The sequence below is a fragment of the Saccostrea echinata genome, unplaced genomic scaffold (assembly GCF_033153115.1).
Source record: "Saccostrea echinata isolate AGI-Se365-2 ecotype Australia unplaced genomic scaffold, CSIRO_AGI_Sech_v1 ptg000043l, whole genome shotgun sequence".
In the NCBI taxonomy this organism is placed as follows: Eukaryota; Metazoa; Mollusca; class Bivalvia; order Ostreida; family Ostreidae; genus Saccostrea; species Saccostrea echinata.
Window position 1 is genome coordinate 1,593,712 of NW_026889792.1, and position 25,715 is coordinate 1,619,426.

At 33.7% G+C, this 25,715-nt stretch overlaps 2 protein-coding genes across 2 annotated transcripts; one reads left to right on the forward strand and one right to left on the reverse strand.

Annotated features, from left to right (window-relative positions):
- The first annotated feature begins 1,049 nt into the window (after positions 1-1,049).
- Positions 1,050-16,809, forward strand: LOC133201224 (integumentary mucin C.1-like). The gene is made up of 6 exons (XM_061337018.1): positions 1,050-1,107; positions 7,356-7,432; positions 12,229-12,319; positions 15,293-15,448; positions 16,064-16,201; positions 16,577-16,809. The coding sequence occupies exons 1-6, from the start codon at positions 1,050-1,052 to the stop codon at positions 16,807-16,809; spliced, it is 753 nt and encodes a 250-aa protein (XP_061193002.1).
- Positions 16,810-17,397: 588 nt separating this feature from the next.
- On the reverse strand, positions 17,398-18,870 carry LOC133201268 (BTB/POZ domain-containing protein KCTD4-like). The gene is made up of 2 exons (XM_061337064.1): positions 18,599-18,870; positions 17,398-18,138 (listed from the first exon to the last, which is right to left on the reverse strand). Exons 1-2 carry the CDS (start codon positions 18,799-18,801, stop codon positions 17,868-17,870), a joined length of 474 nt encoding a protein of 157 aa, XP_061193048.1. The 5' UTR covers positions 18,802-18,870; the 3' UTR covers positions 17,398-17,867.
- Between the last annotated feature and the right edge of the window lie 6,845 nt (positions 18,871-25,715).

Sequence of the window (25,715 nt, forward strand, 5' to 3'; positions counted from 1 at the left end):
TGTTTCCTATGCTATAGTCTACAAGGGACAATTATGTCTCTAAGACTTTCATATTTTCTATCAGCTGATGACGAATATAAGTAGATATCTCCACAGAGTATTTTTTTTTTCTGTATACTACATGTAACTTTGGAGAATTCTAACATGGTTGCTATGTAATGAAAGATTTACCAAATATGAGAAAAAAATCACAAGTCAGTTTCTGCAGGACTGTGCTACAAGATATAAAACTTCAAAGACCTTTTAGAAAAATTATGATTTTAAATATATATATATATATATATATATATATATATATATATATATATATATATATATATATATATATATATATATATATATATATATATATATATATATATATATATATTTGCAAAAGTGGGTCAAACTCCAAGGGCCAGAGGTCAAATATGGTGGTACCCAAAAAGAAGATCTTGTCACAAGAATTACACCTCTTAAATATGAAAGCCATAGCTCCAACCATTGAAAAGTTATTATGGTCAAGGTTAATATTTTCTAAAAGTAGGCCAAACTCCAAGCAGACCTGGGGTAATGGTAATATGTAATACATTGTAATCATTACAATTTTTTCAATGTAATGGGATGTAATGTGTAATGGATACATCTTTCAATTACAAGTAATTGTAATGTAATGTATTACTTTAAAAAGTATCAGTAATTACCATTACTTTTCATATACATTTCAGTTACATTTTGTATTTAATAGTCAAACTCCAAGGCCAAGAGGTCATATATATTGGTACCCAAAGGAAGGTCTTGTCACAAGAAATACACATGTGAAATATGAAAGCCATAGCTCCGACCAATCAAAAGTTATGGGCAAGGTTAAAGTTTTTGCGGACAAACAGGCAAACAGACAGACATTCAGCTAGACAAACTGACAGACAGTGCAAAAACTATATACCCCCGAATCTTCGATTACAGGGGCATAAAAAGCAGTGCTATACTATTTTAAGTATGGTGTAATACCAGAGTAAATATCTACCATTAGGTCTCTTTACTTCATGACCTTAGATTCTGCTGATAAGATGTGGACGACGCCATTTGTTTTTGTGTGGACAATACTAAATATTAACTATGCCCAAGGTGATTTTTTTTCTTTCATTATTGTATTCATAAAATAGTTAAACCTGAAGTAGGGATGCAATATACTTGGAAACATTACACATATTTCTTTCTTGAGGATTTGACCACATGGAGTATTTTCATACTGAAAAAGTTTGAGGAATTCAACGGTCAAACATATGTCAAAATCGCATTTCAAAATTTGTAAAGAAAAAATCCCCACTTAATGATTCAAATTATCCTTCGTTTATGACGTATCTTATCATTGTATCTTGCGTAAAGAGCTTAGAATTAAGTATAAATGGCTTCTTTCTCTATCCAAGATTTCCTCAATCAATCTGTATATAGCCTCCAATTCACTTACTTAACTAAACGGGTGAGAGGAGAGGGGGTCATTTTAGCTGCGTATTTAAATACTTACATCAAGCAGAAGAAAGATGAAATACTGTTTTCAAAGATTAATTTTATTATAAATTGTACTGATATTTCTCCCTTACATGAGATCTAACAAGCAAATTCAAAGAATTGTGGTCCCCCGCTTTCGGTGTCTTAGTGGATGGGTTGCAAATATTTGTGTCATATTGTAACTGTCTTGTTTGTGTGTCCTGTCTTGTCTGTGCATCATACAAAAAAGACATAAATTATTGAGTTATTAACAATTATGGCAAAGATTATAGCTTCTCAAAACTACATCAAACTTCAACACCAAGGTCATGAGGTCAAATATCATAATACAATCCGAAAAGTCTTGTCACAATTAATGTACATGTGAAAAAAATATCAAAAATCAGAGTATTCAATCGGAAAGGTCTTAAAACAGGTAATGGACATTTCATGTGTAAATACCGTTACGGTATCTTCTCTCAAAAGTTATCAGCAATGGTAATATTTTTGAAAAAAGGTCAGAATTGAAGGTCAGGGTCCTGGGTTAAAAATCACAGTACATTTTGAAATGCTTGTTACAGGTAATACACTTGTCAAATATGAATGCCCTATCTTCGCTAATTCAAAAGTTAGCAAACTGATAAAATATTTGAAAATTAGGTCAATCTTGAAGGTGAAGGTCAAATATCATAGCACATAAGGAAACATTTTGACACAGGTAATGCACTTGTCAAATATGAACGTTCTATCGTATGTCATTCAAAAGTATTCACCAAAGTTAAATTTTTTGACAATTAGGTCAAAAATGAAGGTCAGGGACAAGGGGTAGAAAATCATAACATGTTCGGAAAAATCTTGTCACAGTTAATGCACATATCAAAAATGAAAGCCCTATCTTTTCTCAATCAAAAGTTATAAGCAAAGATAAAATGTTTGAAAGGCAGGTCAAACTTCAAGGTCCAGGTCACGGGGTAAAAAAACATAGCATATTTGGAAAGGTCTTGTCACGGTTGATAAAAATATGTACATATTTGTAATATGAAAGCCTTATCGTTTCTCGTTTAAATTTTTTGACCAGTTTAAAGTAATGTTAATTTTTTTTAAAAGTAGGTCAAACTTCAAGGTCAAGGGGTCAAAAGTCATAGCATGCTCGGAAAAATCTTGTCACAGGTAATGTACATCTCAAATATGAAAGCCTTATCTTTTCTCAATCAAAAGTTATAAGCAAAGATAAAATCTTTGAAAAGTAGGTCAAACTTCAAGATGAAGGTCACAGAATTAAAAACCATAGCATATTTGGAAAGGTCTTGTCACAGGTGACGTACATATGCAATATGGAAGCCCTATTTTTTTCATTTAAATTTTATGAACAATTAACGTAATGTTAAAATATTTGAAAAGTAGGTCAAACTTCAAGGTCAGAGGGCCAAAAATCATAGTATATTTGAAAAGGTCTTGTCACAGATAAGGCACATGTCAAATATGAAAGACTTTTTTAATCAAAAGTTATAAGTAAAGATAAAATGTTTGAAATGTTTGAAAAGTAGGTCAAACTTCAAAGTCAAAGGGTCAAAAATCTTAGTATATCTGGAAAGGTCTTATCAGAGGTATTATACTTGTATAATGTGAAAGCCATATCTCTTTTCATTCAAAAGTTATGATCAATTTAAAGTACCGTAGATCACTATATTTTCGCGACACCTTATTTCGCGAGATAGCTATTTGTTATTAATAAGTGAAACAAAATTTTGGTGAGCTTTGGTTATTGCGATATATAATCCTTTACATTACAGATGTACGCGAGATAAAATATTCTCGAGCAGACAGACTCGCGTAATTTAATAAAGTTCTCGTGAATAATAAGTGATTTACAGTAATGTTAAAATTTGTTGAAAAGTAGGTCAAACTTCAAGGTCACGGGGAAAAAATCATGGTATTTTTGAAAAGGTCTTGTCACAGGTAATATACATGTGAAATATGAAAGCCATATCTCATCTCATTCAAAAGTTATGGCTAAGGTTAAAGTTTTTGTGACAGACAGACTGACAGTCTGACAGACGAATGAGATTTAATTTCCCCTCGCTTTCTCGAAAGCGAGGACATAAATCACACATCCATATACCATGCTGCTTCAGTCTGCACAAGGACCTTTTACAAGCATAAATGTAATCAATTATTAACATGTTATTGCGAGTAACAAAATTAAAAGCAATTGACATACAAAGAGGGAGAAGCCTGTCACTACTTCAAAGGTACAAAATTTAAATAAAAAAATGAAGATAATGTTACCATGCTCAAAATACAAATATTGAGCAAAGCAAACACGGATTCTAAAAACGACAGGTGTAAAGACGAATAATGACCCCCGTAGAATAATGATCGGATGTCTTTTTTCAACGTCGAGAAATGACCCCCGGTCATTATTTGACCTCGAAAAACTGATGCCCCCGTATGGCAGCTTATGGCGATGGTTAAAGTTTCTCAAATGCAAGTCAAAATCCAGGCCAAAAGATAAAAAATGTTGGTATCCAAAGAAAGGTCTTGTCTCGAGGAATATACCCGTGAAATTTGAAAGCCCTAGCTCCAACTGTTCAAAAGTTATGGCGAAGGTTAAAGTTTTTTAAAAGTACGTAAAACGTCAGGGTCAAGGTCAAAGTTGTTGGTATCCAAAGGAAGGTCTTGTCACAAGGATTACATATGTGAAGTATGAAAGCCCTAACACCGACCATTCAAAAGTGATGGCCAAGGTTAAAGTTTTTCGAAAGTAGGTCAAACTCCTAGGTCAAGGTCAAAGGGTCAAAGTGGTTGGTATCCAAAGGAAGGTCTTGTCACAAGGAATACACATCAAGCACCAACTGTTCAAAAGATATGGCCAAGGTTAAAGTTTTTCAAAAGTAGGTCAAACACCAAGGTCAAGGTGAAAGTTTTTGGTATCCAAAGGAAGGTCTTGTCATAAAGAATACACATGTGAAGTTTGAAACAACAAGCACCATCTGTTCAAAAGTTATGGCCAAGGTCAAAATCTCATAACATTTTGCAAAAGTGGGTCAAACTCCAAGGTCAAGGTCAAAAGGTCAAATATGATGGTACCCAAAGAAAGGTCTTGTCACAAGGAATAGACATGTGAAATATGAAAGTCAAAGCTCCAACCAATCTAAAGTTATGGACAAGGTTAATTTTTGCGAACAAACAAACCAACAGACAAACAGACGGGCGGACAGGGCAAAAACTATACATGTATACCCCCGAATCTTCGATACGGGGGCATAAAAAGTGGCATCACCCTTAAAATCTGCATGCCCTACGTGAGGAAAAATGACCCCCTGTAGAATAATGCCCCTGGTAGATTTTATTAGGGAGATCTTTGAGGGAGGGGGGGGGGGGATAAAAAATTAAGAATTAATCAATCAAGAGGCCCGTGGATCAAATTGCTCACATCAGGTAAATTGAAAATATAGCGATGATCTGTTTCTCTCATTAATTTTTTTAATGTCTTTTATGATGAATTGACAACTTTAATCGACATCAATGTACACTATGTGGAAATGCTTTCATTCTGATTTGACTTATGTATCATTGTTTTTTTTTTTTAAATCTTTTTATTGTCGCTTATACTATCCAGAGAGAGAAAGAGAATGTCTATCTACTGATTAATTAAGCCTTTTTAAGCCAGTTATTTAAACAGTGTACATACATGTAATTTTCGGACATATAGCAAAAGTCCCTTACAATTTAAATAAGAATTACTTGATGTTTTAGAGACTTCCGAAGTCACCCTGTTTGCTAATTGGCCATCTACGTCTATAATTAGTAAAATGTCGAAATGTGGAACGAATGATAAAAAGAATCAAAACTAGAATGTATGCTATTACTAGCAATAGTATGAGGGGCCGTTTTGGTTTTTACCGCCATTAAGTGATATCACTTATTCAATTGGTAATATCACCTATTTAATTGGTAATACAGTGTATCACCTATTCGAATTCGTGTTTTCACTTATTCAGCTTTTGAATTGGTGATATCCCCTATCTGAATAGGTGATATCACCCATTTAAACTAAATATGAAATAACAACTGTTCCCAAGACTATAGTGCAAAACATTTACTCTATACAGGAAGTAAAAAAAGTCAGTCTCTTTCCACACAGATAATTATAACGGAGAGTATCAATAAATACAGCAAAACTGGCTGCAAATGAAAAATATATAATTTCACAGAGATTGAAAACAAATGGTGTTTTAAATGCCTTGGACTATTAAATGGAAGTAAAGGGCAGCCCGAATTCGCTCAGGGGCAACAGAAGTCTAGTTTTTCATATGCAAACCAGTTTGTTTTATGGTCTTTTTTGTGTACATATACATTGTAACTTAAAAACAGTGCACCCTCCACTGTTTGTGCCAAAAAAATGATCTTATAGCGAATTTACAGTTTATTTAATCAATTCAATGCCAAAATAGTAGAGGTTATGGTTCAAATTAACTACAAAAAGTCCATAGAAACTTAATTATCTTTTTAAAAGGTTTGTGCGAGAGAAATGAAATCAATTTTAAATCACTTTTCATATCCGAATTTTTTTTTTAAATATGGACATAATGTAGTTTTCATTTCCGACATTTCAAAGCTTTCATCTCCGACATTTATCATATACATGTAGTACTTTTCCGGGAATGAAAACAGAATTGATACTTCACTTATAATTTTTTTAAAGAGCCAAATGATAAGTTTTGCTCAGCTTTTAAAGGAGCTTATGATGGTTTTACCCTGGGGTACATGTTAGTGTTGCGAACTTTCTCTCATCTCCTTTCAGATCAAGATATTCAGTTTAAATTTGAAATCAGATAGGTTAACATGGAACTTATAAGACATACAGAAACTAGTCGAGGAAATAAAGCCATTATCGTTGAAGGTATTCTGTTTTTTTGACTGCAGTCACTGACATATATTTTAGTGGACATTAAATTTGGTGAACAAAAATTGCATGATCATTTAACGCATGCAAAACTTTGAACTAGACTTAGTGTTGCATGTATATATAATGTATTGTAATGTTTTTATTCGGAAAATGTGGTTTGAAATAAATGTAATATTTACATACTGTTAAAATTCTATTTCGACCTATAACATAATGGATAACATTAAATTGACAAAAGGTACCCTCGAAAAAATTCCGGAAATGTAAAATAAATAAATAAATGTCCGAAATGAAAGTAAAAAAATGTCGGAAATGCAATGCAAAATTCCGAATATGAAATGCAGCGCTAAAAACATAGGTGGGATCAGGTGTCACGGAATAGTAAGCATCCCCTGTCGACCGGTCACATATTCTGTGTGCTCTTTGTCACGACTGGGCAAAAGGAGAAATTCATAGTAAATTCAGTATGAAAATAATGGCCGTCATAAGAAATCAGATCCAAAGATAAAATTACAAATAGAATATCTAATATGAAAATTTGCTACTCCGCAAGCCAACTGTCCTTTCTTATATTTTTGCTTCACCGATTAAAAATCTACTTTAAGACTAAGATTTTTAATTGGCAATTAAAATACGTGAGAAATGGCACATCCCTTACCTTTCACATCCAAACTAGATACTCTTCTGGCAATATAATCTTTGTATTATTTGAAATTGTCTTTAGGAGGGGAAGGATCGTCACATACTTTTGAAGCACCATTTACATTTTATGTAGAATTATTTACTTTGGCCAGTTAGAACACGACAGAGTCATAATTAAAAATCACTTAAGGTAAATCACTTATTGCAATCTTCTTGATGCTTTAAAATGGTGCTTCAATAGTATATAAACAAAGTATTGAATCTTAAATAGCATCAATTAGTTAGATCACTTAGAACATAGCACAATTATAATGACTCGGTGTTCTTGCAGGACTGTCCTGTTACCATTGCAGTAATATTGCTGACACCAGGACTTGTAAACAAACGGTTGATTGTCCTGACGGAAAGGTACAGTACATATTCTTTTTTTTATGTTGTACATAATAAATATTTTTTAAATTTTATATTTTTGACTGTATGCCGACATAGTAATTGTCAATAAAGTGAATTGAATTGAATTATTTTTAGAAAGGTGCAAAATCATTCAAAGTCCACTTGATTAACCAATTATCGTTTCTAAAAACAGTTTTTTTTCGGGGGGGGGGGGGAGGGGGTCTTATTTGTTTTTTTTTCCTTGTTTGTTTGGTTGTTTGTTTGTTTTTTTTTAATTTGTTTTGTTTTTTGTTTGTTTTGTTTTGTTTCAAAGAAGCGATATTTTTTTTCATTCTTCCAAGGAAACAATAAATGTAAATGTATGCGTTTTAAGTAATTTCAAGATTTTGCTTTACTTCCATCCTCAAAAAGAGTTTAATATTTAGAAATGAAAATATTCTCTTTCATTGCATCCTCTCTTATTTTAAATTCTTGATACACTGATTAATATTGTAATTAAATGAAAATTACTCTGTTTTTTCTATATATTTTAGCGATGTTTATTTCGGAATTCCAGCGGGAATCTAACACTTGAATGTGCTGATGATTTGGTAAGAGTAAATAACATTATAAAAGATACACAACTTAACTTGTTAAATGTATTTCTCTCTATATTAATTTACCTTCATACTTGGAGAATCTTCTTCTTTACTCCTCAACATCAAAAAGTCAAAGTATTGGCATGATTGTAATAAGCATTGAGCCCTCTACCAAAATTGTGAAATTCATGGCCCCAGGGTCAGAGGCTCTGGTGCTAGGGCTGGGCTACATTGAATGTGTGGTGAAAATGCATTAGTTATTAAAAAATCTTCTCCTCTGCTCCTGGGTATTAAGCAAACAAAGTAAATGCATAGTTATGACAAACAAGGATGCCTCTTCCAAAATTGTGAATTTCAGGGAGCCTGGGTCAGGGTTTCCCGTGTTGGGGCGTGGCTCTAATGATTATAGTGAAAATGCAAAAATTCCTTGAAAATCTTCTCCTCTGCCCTTGGGTATTAAGCCGATGAAATAAGTACATAATCATGATAAGTAAGGGTGCCTCTTCCAAAATTTTAAATTTCAGGACCTCTGGATCAGAGGTTCTGGTATTTGGGTTTTAATCTGTTGATTATATAGCGATATATTGATATTATATAGCGTAAATGTGTTAATGTTTTGAAAATCTTCTCTTCTGTCCCTGAGTATTAATAAGCAAACAAACTAAATGCAATAACATCAATGTAAATGTATAAATATAAATAAATGTGCTTCTTCTCTGCTACTGGGTATCTAGGAGGCAAGCAGAGTTCAAAATTGTTATAAGTGAAGCAAAAGAGAGTTACCCCCTCTGCCAAATTGTAATTATCAAGAAATCCTTGTATTTAATTTAATTTAAACAGGTTATTTGATTGATTGAGAGTACACGAAAGAATGTTATATATATATAGAGAGAGAGAGAGAAAAAAAAATAAAAATGAATGGTTTAAATGAGCTTACCATGCTCGAAGTCGGATACTTGCCTGTGAAGCAATATAAAAGATTGACATTAAGATTATTTATGTAGTAAAGTAGCCAATTGTTCTAAGTGTGTTGTAATGTGGTGTCCTGATTGACAATTGACAAGATGTTGTCAGGCTAAATCATTGCAGACCATAGAGTGATCACAAAGAGCCAGTTTGACTAAGGGACGTGTTGTAATTTTTGACAAGTGGCAAATACCCACGTTGTATAGCCAAGTGGTGAGTGCTGGTAACAAGTATTACCGAATTTTTAGTACACTCAAGAGGCAAGTGTTGGTACCAAGTTTTACCAAGTGGCAAGCAGCTAAGTTGTTTGAGTAGCTAGGAGGCATCACCTCGAGAAAAAAATATACAGGCATTAGAGATTTCTCTTTGTGTTAACTGTAGCAATAGGAAAGTGACAAAAACATTTCTGTATATATATTCAATACCTGACACACTAGACAAGCGTCCATTGTATTTGTATATTTTGCATTCATTATCATCCTTGTAAGACTTGGGCAAACCAAGTTCGATCCGAAGGAGATTGCTCGGACCTCCCATGAAAAACAAGCATTCTGAGAGTATTGCATTAGCAATACTAGTCCCCTACCGGCAAGTGTTATCTGGTTCCCGTTAAAAATTGAAAATGCCATAATTCCGTTAAAAATCATTGAAGCGGAACGAAATGCAAACTTGATCTATAAGTAATCAAGGTTAAGTCACACACCAAAAATCAGCTCAATATCTGCACGCGTTTATAAAAAAATCGCGGAATTCCCTTAAAAATTGAAAAGGTCATAATTCCGTCAAAAATCAATGAAGCGAAACGAAATGCAAACTTGTTCTGTAACTCATCAAGATACACTCACATACCAAAAATCAGCTCAGTATCTGCAAGCGTTTAGGAAAAAAGTGCGGAAAACCAAGTGGGACAGACTGACAGAAAGACAGACGGACAGACAGACGGACGGACAGACTCAGAGGAAACTTATAGTCCCCTCCGGTTTCACCGGTAGGGGACTAATAAGCAAGGGAATTTTTACCAGATTTTTGAAATTCTTGGACAACATTATGAGCGTATGTGCTGTATTAAACTCAGGTGACCGTTAAGGCCCTTGGGCCTCTTGTCTTTATTATTAACAGATGTTCAAAGTATTTCGTTTGATATGATTTTGTCATTTAAAGGTCATTGAAAGACCAATTAGCTCCTCATTATTTTATATCATTTTTTGGTATTTTTTAAGAGAAAATGGAAAAAAAATGTTTTCTGTTGCAAATAAGACATCTGAGATCTTCAAATTTGCTTTAATTGAAACAAATCATAAAAATATAATTAAACATGTCATGGAGAGTCAAGTAGACATTTTAGATTTTTATATAAAAAATATTTATGAATTTGAAAAAACATAATTTGTTGATTTTTTTTTAATCTGTGGATGAAATCTTGAAGAAGTGTTGTATCAATAGAAAGGAATATTTTAAAAAGAAATTGAAATGAAAACGCGATATCTAGGAAAAAAATTAATTTCCAAATTTGCACCAATCCTGATTAAAATAAAAGCGATCCCTATAAAAAAAAAATCATTCAAAAAAAAATGACAAATAACTGTCAATCTGATGCAGTTGCCGTGGAGAAATCGACTTGCTTAATAAGATTTGTAAACCATAATGCAGCTTATTATTTACATATTAATTTTTATTAAATATTTTCACTTTATATAAATCCAGTCGGGATCAATTTAAATTAGATCGGGATAGACTCATATTATAATTTGTTCTTAAATTTCGCAATTTTGTTTTAATTTCTTTTTAAAATGTGATTGTGTAATATTTCTTTTATATATTCAAAATGTTTCTTGAGGATGTAGATTTTTTTAAAAATATTAACAAGTTATAATTTTGATATTTATTAATTATCTTTTATTAAAATAAGTAAAATGTCTGACTCTTCTTGACATATTTTATCGAATATTTATATAAGGCATTAATTAACAGCACATTTGAAGCTCTGAGGAGTCTTATTTGCACCAAAAGATTTTTTTTCAACTTTCTCTCCCCTTCCCCCAAAATTGCAATAAATAATTAAAGGTTGTAGTGATCTTTCGATGAAAAAATCAAATTTCAACAGAGTTACTCTAAACATTCATAAAATAAAGTTTTGGTGTGGGATACCTCCTTAAACCTTCCAAAGACAAGGAAACAAATTGTAAACTTATTTTTAAGCATCCTAATGTAGGTCATATTTAAGTTTGCTCCATCCACTGCTTGAGGCCACAAATAAAGTGTAAAGTTTCACAAAGAAATACCATGGTATAAGGAATTTTTTTAACAACTTCTTCAAGAAAAGCACGGCTGCAAATTGTCCATCTTATATACAAGCATCTTTATGGGGCTATTAAGGAGTGCAAAGTTTCACATAGAAACACATATCAAGAAAATCTTTATAGATATTCTTTTCAAGAGTTCGATAGCAGAAAAACCCATCAAACTGATAAATTAACAAGCAATTCATGTTCATTATTGCAGATTTGAGTAACTTTGTTCATCAGCAGTGGTTTGGGGCCACACACAAGAGAAATCCATATGGAAATCTTATAAAGATCTCCATCTAAAATGTCAAATGCATCAATGCAATTTGGCAAGCATGCTATTGAAATGTAGATTCAAGGTTGTTCAGCATCCAAAGAACGGATGAGGTCACAAAAAGGGTCCAAAGTTTTAAAAGAAATATGCAGATATTTTTTTTTCCAGAAAACATACAAATTGTAAAAAAAAAAAACAGATCCAGTCACATCATCATGGTGTGTACATTCAAGTTCTGGGAAGGGGGTCAATGCTTTAAAATACATTAAAAAATCTCAAATCTTCAAACTTTTATAAAATATCCTCATGAAGTGTAAATTAAAAATTATTTCTCAAATTCTTTGCTCTTTGGAGTGGGTGAGCTAAGGCTCTTAACTTTTGAAAAGCAGTAAAAATAAACATATTGTGGCTAGAAACAAAATAAGTGACAATTAATCGAATAGGCCCGTGGATCTCTAGATTCTTATAAAATAATACAAATGTACTGAATTCGATGATTTATCAATCGTTACTAATATGCAGTCTTTCAGGCAAATACTTTAACGAAACGATCAAAATTCATGTGCAATGCATCACAAATATTGATACATATAAAAGTTTTCAAGCCTAAGATGTCATTTGAAATTGCTTTTTAGGGGGAGGGGGCGGGGGATTTATGTTCTTTTTAACTACTGTATAAAAACAGTATCTATTGTTGCTATTCCTTAGGCATGTCCAGTGATAACTTCGGTTCCAATACTAGGACGGAGAGACGGTAGCGGATTAAAGTCCTACTGCTGTGATCAAGATCTATGCAACGGTAATATGAAAAAAAATCATATCAGACAAGTCTGTAGAGATATCATTCGGATATTTTGTATAATACCCTCAATTGTTGCATATAAATGATTGCCTTTAAACCACCAAAGGACGAATTAAACTTTTATTTGTGTGGTTCAGACACGTTTTGGAAACATTTGTTTGAAAAATATGTATGTGCACACAATAACTCTGAAGTTGATATTAAAAAGATTCTTGAGATTCTGATTGAAAATTTCTATGTCGTTTATGGAAAACACGTCTTCCAACAATTTGTTGGAATTCTCAAATACCAAATGCGCCCCCTTATTAGCAGATCTATTTTTGTATTCATATGAAGCAGAATTTATCCAAAAACTTCTACATGAGAATAATATAACACTTGCTGTGGCCTTCAACTCAACTTTAGATATATCGACGACGTATTATCAATTAACAATAGTTATTTCCATTCCTATGTCGACTCGATATATCCCAGTGAACTTAAATTAAAAGATACCACAGAGTCTGACACATCTCTGTCATATTTGGATAATTTACTAGAAAAAGACATTAATGGTAACGTAGCAACCAAGCTCTATGATAAACGTGATGGTTTTTTTCAATCGTCAAATTCCCTTACTTACATAGCAATATATCCTTAGCACCTGCATATGGGGTTTTTATCTCCCAGATGATTCGATACGCAAGAGCATGCTCTACGTATGAACAATTTCTAAAATGAGGCAAGCTATTGACAAACAAGTTGATGATACAAGGATATCAACAGTCTCGATTGAAGTCATCATTTCGCAAGTTTTATGGTCGATACAATGACCTTGTCAGCAAATACAACCTATCATTAAGTCAAATGCTGACTGGCCTTTTTCATACTAATTACACGAGGCCATTATTTACAAACTGAATTTTCTACGGATTTTTCGGGGGGGGGGGGGGGGGGGGGTTCGATCATAACAAGGAGCACACGGCGGGTGCGACCGGTCGGCAGGGGATGCTTACTCTTCCATAGCACCTGATCTCACCTCTGATGATTTTGGAGGTCCGTGTTTGCTCTGTTCCCGATTTGTCTTGTTTTAATGGACTTTGAGCTTGAATACTGTTCGTTACCTCCATACTTCGTGTATAAGAAATTGAAATATCGTATGTCTACAGTAATTCTGAAGTGGCCAAAGAATTAGATTAAACGATCAATTTTTACTGGTTCCAGCTGAAAAAGAAGGTAACAACTTAGTCTTTATTTGTAAAGCTCATTATTACAATGGGTTTTTAGAGGAACTTGGATTTTATCCTACAAGTGGTAATCAAACTTACATTCATCAATCCTTTCAAAATTTTTTGTCAGTTTTAAATATTTTCAATATTCCAAGCAATCAAATTGAATGTGAATTAGTACAGTTATACTGGATTCCAATACTTCATAAGAATCTTTACACACAGGGTGCATAGCAAGATCTAGTAAATGTTCTACCAAGCCTCTTTCTTTACTTCTCAAGAAAATATTAACAGCAGTGAAAATATTAACAGCAGTAAAGGAGAATTTCAGCAGTGCTGTAAAACAACATATTAATCGATGTAGGTACCTATACATATGTAATCTCCGAAGACCATTCAGATGGTATGAAATCACAAAATTTTGTCATTGGTCATCTAAACTGTGTTAAACATCATTCTAATTCTACACACAAGTGAGGCTGATATTAAGAAGATGCTTGAGTTCTTCATTGACAAAATCTATGTTTTTGTTGTTGTTTTTTTTTTTTGAGACCAGGTTTTCCAAAAATCAGTAGGAATTGTGCCGGAATTCACTATTAGTTGTGTCCCTCTACTAGCAGACATCTCTTTATATTCTTATTAAGCATAGTTTATCAAAAAAAAAATTACATGAAAATAAGTCTCTTGCTGTGGCCTTCAATTCAACATTTAGATATATAGATCAATTAACAAATTAATACTCTCATTTTCATTCATATGTTGATATGTTCGACTTGAAATAAAAGACGACATAGTCTTACACATCTGTTTCATATTTGGATGTTCTATTATAAAAATACATTGACGGCAATGTAACAACTAAATTTTATGCTAAAGATCATACGTTAAACTTTTCTATCGTCAGCTTCCCTTTATCCCTTTATGTAGCAAAAACCATTATCACCTGTACATGGTGTTTATTAGTTAATTCGATATGCAAGAGCAGATGTTTTACGTACGAACAATTTCTAAACCAAGTAGGCTAATGAAAAATAAGTGTATGATTCAAGGATATCAAACATCTTGTTTAGTCAACATTTCGCAAAATCCATGGTAGATACAATGGTCTTGTTTGCAATACAATTTCCCGTTAGGTCGAATGCTGACTGAGGTTTTTCATACAATATGTTAGGTCTTTATTTTCAAACTGAATTTTTTACGGTAGCCCAGTCGGTAGAGCGCTCGCTCCGTGATCGGGAGGTCGTGAGTTCGAATTTCGGCCGCGACAGACCTAAGTCGATAAAAAATAGGTAGCAACTGTTCCTTCGCCATGCGCTCGGCACTTTGGAGTGAAAGTTGCGGGTCTTTCGGATGAGACCTTAAAAACCGAGGCCCCGTGTCACGGCAGGCGTTGGCACGACAAAGATCCCTCACTGCTCAATGGCCCTGAGTGCCTAGTAAAGGTCAAAATTTGAAGCCCTTCACCGGTATATGGTGACGTCTCTATATGAGTGAAAAATTCTCGAATGGGACGTAAAACAACATACAATCAATCAATCAATCAAACTGAATTTTCTACCGATTACGGCGGGTGTGACCGATCGACAAGGGATGCTTACTACTCCTTGGCACCTGACCCCACTTTTTGATGTTTTCAGGGGTCCGAGTTTGCTCTGCTCTCAATTTGTATTATTCAATTGAACTTTTGGCATTGTTCATTACTTTCACATTTCATTCATTGATTTTTCTTGCACTGACTAGTAATAGAATAATGTTTTGACAGGTGGACAGACGGAATTGACGACAACAACGATACAAACACCGGAAGTATGCATTGATATCAATACTGCTTTCTGTAGCACCACATCTGTTCAGGCTTCCATATGTTCCGATCCTGAACTGTCTGTAACCTGGTGCAGAAAAACATGCGGAAAATGTCGTAAGTGAACACTGGTTAGCTCTACTGGTCAGAGAGCTTATGCGATAGAAAGGTTTCCGTCGTCTGTCTGTCTAGTTGTCTGTCTGTCTCTCTGTAAACAATTTTTCAAAATGCTACTCCTTCTGCAGTTTTGGTCTGATTTCAATATAAATTGGCACACAAGTAAACTGCACAAAGATACTCGATTCTCTTTATCGGTTTTTGATTTCGGTGAGGGTGTTGCCATGGTTACTAAAAATAGGAATTTCTCTGAAATACTTTCAAAATTCTACTCCCCCTACAATTCTGATCTGATTTCAGTATAACTTGGCACACAAGTAAACTACACTAAGGTACATAATTCTGGATCATTATTCTATTTATTGCTGTTGCAAAATCCAAGTGCAACTTTTCTCTTCCTTTGATTTTAAGTTCAAACCAGTAGAGTTACAGTCTCGTCTGAGACTTCTGGTTTTTTACTTTCATTTTTTTTAAATCAGTAAGTTTCCCAAAGGTTAAAAGTTGAAAATATAATTGTTGGAAAAAATCTCTTACAAGACAATAAATGCAAAAATTAATTTCCATGTCACTGAAACAGTGTTTTGTCTTCTTGATTTGATTTGGGTCTTTTTTTAGCTACAACAACCACCACCACCATGGTCCCATGTGTGGACAATAACCCGGATCTCTGCAGTGCCCCTGGAGCAGACCTGGTCTTCTGCTCAGATCCTGCGCGCGCAGTCAAATACTGTCAGAAAACGTGTAATAAGTGCGGTAAGTTATTGATAAATACATGTATATGTACTTAAATATCACATAAAGCAAGAAAAAGTAAAATGATTTGACACAAAATAGTTCAACTGCTTCCCTAATAAGGATAAATATGTCATAATTGCCACATATTTTAATTATAAAAAATTATAAAAAGCATATAGGATACCAATCGCAGGCTTCACGCACTCGCATTAAACTCATTAAATTTATTGCAAAGAAATTAATATTTAAACTTTACTCTTTTTCATTAAACAAAACAGATTGCTACGTAAGTGAAATACAAATAAACATGAATTAAATAATTGTTGTTCTCCTTATTCCATTATCGAACATTAACAAATCATCGTGGTCAAAGTAAAAACGACTTTGAAACAGGTATCCATCCTCACCAAAACACCACAGCAACTGTACATTCAACAACTGCAAAGACCACCACCACAACGCCTACAACCACCACATCAACTACCACCACCACCACGTCACCACCCTGGCTGTGCGAGGACTACGACGTAGCTCACTGCGCTGATCCGGAAGTCAAGACGCTGGTGTGTCCTGATACAAACTTAAATTATCTCTGTCGAAAGACGTGCAAGTTATGTGAGCACTAATGTTAAAATAAAAGCCTCTGAATTTGTCTTAGCATGAACATATACTTTTAATCCCCAACAGACTAGACAGTAAATCCTTAAATATTTGCTTGCTTGATTGATTGATTCTGTGTTGTTTTATGCTCAATTAGAGAATGTTTAATCATGTAGGGATGTCACCAGCTTTAGGTAAAGTAATCTTTACATATACGATCGTAGCAGTGAGGGTTCTTTATCGTGCCAAGGCCTACCGTGACATAGGAGCAGTCACACCACCCAAGTTAAACGTGATGTCTTAGGATTGGCGCCTCACCGGGGATGTGACCTTTCTCTCACGAAGCGAGCCCCGAGTCAATAGGGTTCGATTTTTACTGAAAAGCAAAAGGAAGTAATTTGCAATTACCATTTACTACATTACACTGTTCTTCTTGTTAAATTCACCCAATTTAAAATTCACAAAGGGTAAAGGTGAACTGCAGAGGGACGAATATTTCACCCTATCCCGTATTGATGTGAAGAGGCACCACGTACATGACAGTTGAAAAAAGAGGTGTATCAATGTCTTTCTCTCAACGAATTCGCACAAAAATTGATAGAAAATGCAAAATCTAGAGAATGAGTATCATTTTATTATTTTCCCAATACATAATGTCCCACCGATATCAGTATCAACATGATGGGGTGCACACTTGCAATAGGTCAAGTTAGGCACCAACCTTTTGAACGAAACGAAAAAAGTCTTCTCTATTAACAGAGTGCACTGCCATTCAAGTCATCTCTCTCCGCATCAACCAAGCGCAAGTAATGTATACAAACAAATCAGTTACAATTTGCTTTCCTGCCTTATTGACTAAAAAAAAAAAAGGTGTGATATGTACAATAACAACGGAGCGCCATATGCTACAACTTTTGTTAAAAGATAATTAACCGCATATTCAGAAAAATCGAAACGCAGTCGACTCCATGCACTGAAAATTGATGACATTTACTCCCGTTGAGTGCCACACCATAAACATATACAAACAACTGTTTGACTCTTTTGTTATTTGTTTGTTTCGTTTTTCCTGCTGAATTCCTGATTAATCGTAAAAATAATCCGATCCTTCATCTTCAAAAATGACCGATCCGTTTTCATCCGTGGAAATCTTCGTTAAGTCCGATCCCCAGCTTCGGCTGAATCTCCTCGTCAGTCGTGGTCGGGGTTTCCGTCTCCGAGATTTGATAACTTTATCAACTTGTGAGCAGAGATCTTCTAATCCAAAAAACTCCGCCTCCTCCCTCAGCATGTGAAGTTCCTTATAACCCTGAGGAACAATCAGACGATCTGAACGGAGGAAGTTAAGGACATACCTGTAAAAGTTAAATTGTTATTTAATAACTTTTCAATGTGTGATAAAAAGACAAAGGTAATTGTAGATAGACGGATGATATCGATCTCCTCACCATGTTAAGCAATATGAACGCCCAGTGAGTGAGACAGTAATCTGAAAATCAATACTGAATAAAGAGTTCATTTCACTAGTTAGAACATTACATTACAAAATACTTGAGAAAATAAAGATACAATGCAATAAGACACGAAATTATGCGATTGAGACTTTTTAACTGATGATAATTCTATTTATTTTAAGCACAAAAATTTCAATCCTTTGAAAATATAGATCGATTCATGCATTACTTTGATTTTTTTTTTTTTTTTTTTTTTTTTTTTTTTTTTTTGCACTAAAATAATGATAAACGTCAATAGAATAATCCCCTATTATATGAGCTATTATTATCATCTATTTAAAATGATTAACATATAGCACACCTGAAGACGTATCCATCCCTATCTATAAATAGACTCCCTTTCTCATCCCTCATCACAGTTGCGTCCCCCGTGGCAACCCTCCAAAGATAGCTCCCATACACACTGGTCAGTGTAGATTTGGCTGTGGTGTAAAACACTCCACCTACATTAAGCTTCAGAATCTTATCACGGGGAGCGCGATCCGCCATTCGTTGTATGGCCATATGGTATGAGGGACAATCGAACTGCTCCAGCTTACCTGTATTTTTAGATCCCTATCGTAAGTTTTCGCATTAGGTGATCAAATGTGTTCGTGTAATACCGTTCACTGCTGTAAAAGTACAAGTTGCATCCTTTTTACTCCTGGAAAATGGATTGTGGTAAGGCCAAATAAAAAAATATGTGAGGTTCCGGTTACCCGACCTTCCCTATTTTATACCCCCGACCCTGAACTTTTTTTGGCAATTTTCATATTTTTTCAGGAATTTTCCCCAATTTCCATCAATGGCTCCGGTTTAAATTTTAGTTTCAGCAATGACAGCCTCCTTGCAAAACATAGTGCTAGTGTTTAATAGTATTAAGTCCAAAGCAAGCTAGCGTGTACATGTAGGTGTCCCCTACCAATATTGACTAGTATATTATCACATCACATCTAAATGCCATTTGCAAAGCAGTGATAGGTATTATTTAGAAAAATTGAGAAAATCATTTTGTTAAAAAAAAAAAATTCCCTACCTACCTACCCTAACTTTTTTGGAAGTGTAACCGGAACCACACATATTTTTTTGTTTGGCCTAACGCAACGTTGTGGGAATGTACATTCCTGTATTGAGTGATGCTCTCATATTTATTGTGTTCTTGATAGCTATGACCACTTGCGCCTACTATAAATTGTCCTGTCGCCAGTGGACGAGAACGCAAAGTCATTGTTTATAGAATGGACATTCTCAAGTACGTTGCACAGTTTAATAGAATAAATTAAAGTCCAGGCTTATGACTTCATTTATAGTTGCTTTTTCAAAGAAAATGGAACTCGTAAATTTACTTACCTTGTCTTTGGTCATCAAAACTTACGACAATATAACTCTGTATACAACCATTCTCCATGATAAATTAAAGTCCAGGCTTTTTGACATCGTTGACAGCTGCTTTTTCAATAAACATGGACCTCGTAAATATACTAACCTCGTCATTGGTCAAAATTTGCAAAACCATTTCGTTAAAAAAAACACTCTGGTTGTGCACACAAGTAATCCGAAGTTGATATTAAAAAGATGCTTGAGTTTCTGATTGACAATATCTCTGTAGTTTTTGGAGATCAAGTCTCCCAACAATCTGTTGGAATTACCATGGGTAACAGTTGCGCCCCGTTATTAGCAGACCTATTTTTGTATCCATATGAAGCAGATTTAGTCAAAAACTTCTACATGAAAAGAAGTTCCTTGCTGTGGCTTTCAATTTAACATTTAAATGCTAGTATATCAAACGACGTTTTATCAATTAACAATATTCAATTTCATTCCAGCATTGATTCGATATATCCCTTTGAACTCGAAATAAAAACATTTGTTTCATATTTGGATATCTTACCAGAAAAAGACGCTAGTGGTAACCTAACAATAAAACTTTATGACAAACGTGGTGACTTCAACTTTTCTATCGTCAACTTCCCTTATTTTTATAGTTATATACCATTATCACCTGCTTATGGAGTGTATGTCTCCCAGTTGATTCGATACGCAATAACATGCATTAGATACGAAGAATTTCTAAAACGAGGCAAGCTATTGACAAACAAATTGATGAAACAAGGATATCAACAGTCTCGTTTAAAGTCAGTATTTCGCAAATTGTATATTCGATACAATGCAAGCATATGATGCTTCAAATGAAATATGGAGATAACGAACCGTATTCAAGCTCAAAAACCATTAAAATAATACAACTCGGGAGCAGAGCAAACACGGACCTCCAAAAACATCAGTGGTGGGATCAGGTACCATGGAGGAGAGAGCATCCCCTGCTGACCGGTCACATCCGCCGTGCGCTCCTTCTCATGATCGGTAAATAACGGAAAATCCGTCGACAATTCAGTGTGTAAATAATGGACTAGCAATTAGTATGAAAAACGTCGGTCAGCACATGACTGAATGATAGATTCATTTGCTAACAAGGTCATTGTATCGACCATAGAACTTACGAAATGATGACTTTAATCGAGACTGTTGATATTCTTGTTTCATCAACTTGTTTGTCAGTAACTTACCTCGTTGTAGAAATTGTACATACGTAGAGCATGCTCTTGCGTATCGAATCAACTGAGAGATATACACCCCATATGCAGGTGATACGGGTATATTGCTACATAAGTAAGGGAAGTTGACGATTGAAAAGTGAAAATCATCAAATTTATCATAAAGCTTTGTTGTAAGATTACCATCAACGTCTTTTTCTAGTAAAATATCCAAATATGAAGCAGATGTGTCAGATTCTGTGGTATCTCTTATTTCCAGCTCATTGGGATATAACGTGTCGACATATGAATGGAAATAACTATTGTTAATTGATAATACGTCGTCGATATATCTTAATGTCGAGTTGAAGGCCACAGCAAGAGATTTCTTTTTCTCGTGTATAATATTATGAATAAATTCTGCTTTATATGAATACAAAAAAATAGGTCTGCTAACAACGGGGCGCAATTGGTATCCATGGGAATTCCAATAGATTGTTGGAAGACCTGGTCTCCAAAAACCACATAGATATTGTCAATCAGAAACTCAAGCATCTTTTTAATACCATCTTCAGAGTACTTGTGTGTACAATCAGAATGTTTTTTAACAAAATAATTTTGCAAATGGCCAATGACAAGGTAAATGAATTTACGAGTTCCATTTTTATTGACAAAGCAGCTGTCAATGATGTCAAAAAGCCTGGACTTTAATTCATCTTAGGGAACGGATGTATACGGAGTTGAAAAGTCGTACGTTTTTATGTTATTGATGATAGTAAAATTTTGTGATTTCAAATTTTCCAAAAGTTCCTATGAATTTTTAAGTATCCACATCTGATTTACACCACTTCTCGAATACATTGTTGCACAGTTCTCCTGAAGTTTCTTGGTAGAACATTTACTGGAACCTGCTATGTATCTTTGTATGAAGTTTCGGAATCCAATATAAATATGGTAATTCAAATAAATTTTGGTTGTTGGGAATATTAAAAATATTCAAAAATGACATGTGATTTTGAAGAATTTCTTCCTTAGAAAGGGAGCTATGGTATAAGTTGGATTTCCACGTGAAGAATTAAATCCAAGTTTTTTTTCTAAAATAGAACTAAAATAATGAGCCTTAAAAACAAAGACAATGTTGTTACCTGCTTTGTCAGTTGGGACCAGTAGATACTGAAGGTGTATATCTCTATAGATTTCATCTAATTCTTTTTTCTCTTCTGAATTATTGAACACAAAAGGATAGATGGTTTTCATATTGCCCCTCAATCGCTTAATGCGAGATTTTAACATACATCTGATACATTTAATCGATTCTGACAAAGTGTCAAGGTCTTCTTTTTCATGTCTGATCCAACGCTTGGCGTAATCTTTCACAGAATTCATAATATTTATGAAATTATGATTCCAGTTGAAAGATCGGGGTTCTCTAAATTTTGTCTCTTTTAAAATAAGTAATTTAAGGTCCTCATTATTAGCAATATTTACGTCACCAGTAATAATGTATCCAGCAGCACTATAGTTGTAGGTATCGTGCTTAGTCTCTGCTTTCCTTTCGAAAGTGGTACATATGGGTGAATTCAAAAATAATGACCACCAAATTATTTTTTTAAATATTAACTACCCATAACATATTTTTCATTTATATCATCATATTGTACATGTATTCTAGTTAAAATTCCTGAAGTTGCAATGGAATAGACAATTGGATGAAAAAGTTTCAGAATTTTTATTGGTAAAATTTTATTTAAAAGAAAGAAAATATTTACTTCATCCTAAATGACTCTCTAAAATACATAATCAAAAGAAATTATAACTTCAAAATGGTATCAGGGATATAAATGATTTGATCTTAACCTTAATTGAGTTTCTTCTCCTGTATATGTGGGGGGGAAATTGGCTTTTTGATTGTTATTTTACATTATTTTCTCAATTCTGGTTTGATGTGCGAAAAAATTGGCTTTTTGATTGTTATTTTACATTATTTTTTCAATTCAGATTTGAAAAGTTTTAATATGAAAGAAATATGATACAATAAAATTCCCCTAAGATCACATTTTCGTCTATTTAAGTCAATTCTTTAAATCTAAGCCAAAAAGAATATTGATATTCAAGTTTTCTTACAAAAATACTAGATTTTAAAATGATCCAATTTTACATTATTGTGTTGCACTCCTGACATCTGATGTGCATACACACAATAACCCATTCTTAGTTAGTAAATCAGGTCGTCGTTTTGATATTTTTGATCATTTATGGCAATTTTTTCATATTTTCAAGACTTCAAAATATGATTCTTTTGCAGTGTGTAATATATATACATTGTATTTAAAATGTGTTAAGTGTTGAAAACTATTCTCCGAACTGACTGTAAGATGTCTGTAATTAGTTGATAGACATAATAGTTTGAACATCAAATAGTATCAAACATTTTTTTATTTATTTTTTTAGTAAAGATAGATGAAGATCATTGATAATTTTAAAACAGTTTTGTTGCACGCCTGACTGCAGTAAGATTAAAAATTTAAACCATTAAACACAAAAATTCTTAAGTGTTGGCAACATCAAGTGGTAATGAAGTTGTGCAATATTTATAGTCCAATACTTCATTCATAATTAAAACACATGATAGTATTTAAACTTGGCCTTATATCTTGAATTATTCCCTATTTATGTCAAAAAACTAGCTAAGATATATATTTAAAAGATAAAATATATTTTTAGTATATTTTCCTGCACAGGACAAACATTGTAAGCAACTGAGGTCAACCAGAAACGTTCTACTCATCATTTTTTTTCTTTATATTTATTTTTTTCTTTCTTTCTTTTTTTCTTTATATTTATTCATATTTGATCAGCAATAATTCTAACATAAGAACTCCTGACCAGGAGCATGGGAGTCTTTAAAAAGAAACCTATTGAAGCGAAAATTACATCAGAACTTGATCTAATGTTTCAGTGAAGTTGAGGTGGAATTACTTGAATTTCTCAGTGTGTTTATTTTTTACATTCATCAAAAAATCAAAGAAAAGATAAAAACAAATCTGGATTGATTAAATTGAAAAATAATAATAATAATAAAACTGTCAATAAATTAGTACTGAATTATTCAAATAGATCATTATTAATTAAAGAATATTTCTTAGCATGAATAGAAGGCTTTTCATCATATAACTTATCGTTAAAAAATGTGTTGCACTCCTTACCATAGAAATATAGATCTGAAACACAGACAAACCCTGTAAATGGTCAAACCTATTTGGTAAAAATGTTCTTTGTGTCTTTATTTTTCAAAATAAAAACGAGAGAATCATATACTGATAAAAGTTTTTTTCCTCATGCTTGGGAGCAAAACATCAAATGTTGCACTCCTGACATTATTGGGTATACACAGATACATGACCCCCTTTAATGCTGCTTGTGATTTATATATAATTTTTTTTATGTTTTAAATTGTATATTAGTTATTGTTTTCACTTTGAAATTTCTTTCTTAACTTAACTGTCTTTATGATTTTTAAAATGGATGTTTTTATGCTCCCGTACTCGAAGATTCGGGGGTATATAGTTTTTGCCCTATCCGTCCGTCTGTCTGCTTGTCCACATAAACTTTAACATTGCCCATAACTTTTGAACAGTTGATGCTAGGGCTTTTATATTTCACATGTGTATTCATCGTGACAAGATCTTTTCATGGTTGTTAATATTTTAAATTTTTTAATCTTGACCTTAAAGTTTGACCCACTTTTAAAAAAATGTAACCAGGCCATAACTTTTGAACAGTTAGTACTAGAGCTTTCAAATTTTTTCAAGTATATTTCGTGTGACAAGATCGTCCTTTGGATACCAACAATTTTGACCTTGGAGTTTGATCTACTTTTTTAAAAAAACTTTAACCTTTGCCATATCTTTTCATTAGTTGGTGCAAGGGTTATTATATTTTGCATGTGTATTTTTCCTGACAAGGTTTTCCCCTGCGTGCCATTAATTTTGACATTTTGACCTTTACCTTGCAGTTTGACCTACTTTTAAGAAAATTTAACCTTGACCATAACTTTTGAATGGTTGGTGCTTCAGCTTTAATATTTACCAGTTATATCCATTGACACAAGTCCTTTCTTTGGGTAACAACAATTTTGATCTTTTGCCCTTGACCTTGGAGTTGACTTGCACTTGAGAAACTTTAACCTTCGCCACAAGCTGCCATACGGGGCATCAGTGTTTTACAAACATCTTGGGCGGGGGGGGGGGGGCAACACTACATTTTTATGCCCCCATAATCGAAGATTCGGGGGCATATAGTTTTTGTCCTGTCCGTCCGTCTGTCTGTTTGTCCGCAAAAACTTTAACCTTGCCAATAACTTTTGATTGGTTGGAGCTATGTCTTTCATATTTCACTTGTGTATTTCTTGTGACAAGACCTTTCTTTGGGTACCATCATATTTGACTTTGAACTTGGAGTTTGACCCAGATTTGCAAAATTTTAGCCAACATTAACCTTGGCCATAACTTTTGAACAGTTGGAGCTAGGGCTTTCATTCTTCACATATGTAATTCTTGCAAAAAGACCTTTGTTTGGATACATAGAACTTTAACCCTTTGACCTTGAACTTGGAGTTTAAACTTTTGAAAAACTTTAACCTTGGCCATAACTTTTTAATAGTTGGTTCTATGGCTTTCATACTTCACATATGTAATCCTTGTGACAAGACCTTGCTTTGGATACCAACAACTTTGACCTTTTGACCTTGACCTTGAAGGTAGACCTACTTTTGAAAAACTTTAACCTTGGCCATAACTTTTGAATGGTTAGTGCTAGGGCTTTCATATTTCACATGTGTATTTCTTGTGAGAAGGCCTTTTCTTGGGCACCATTAATTTTGACCATTTGACCATGACCTTGATG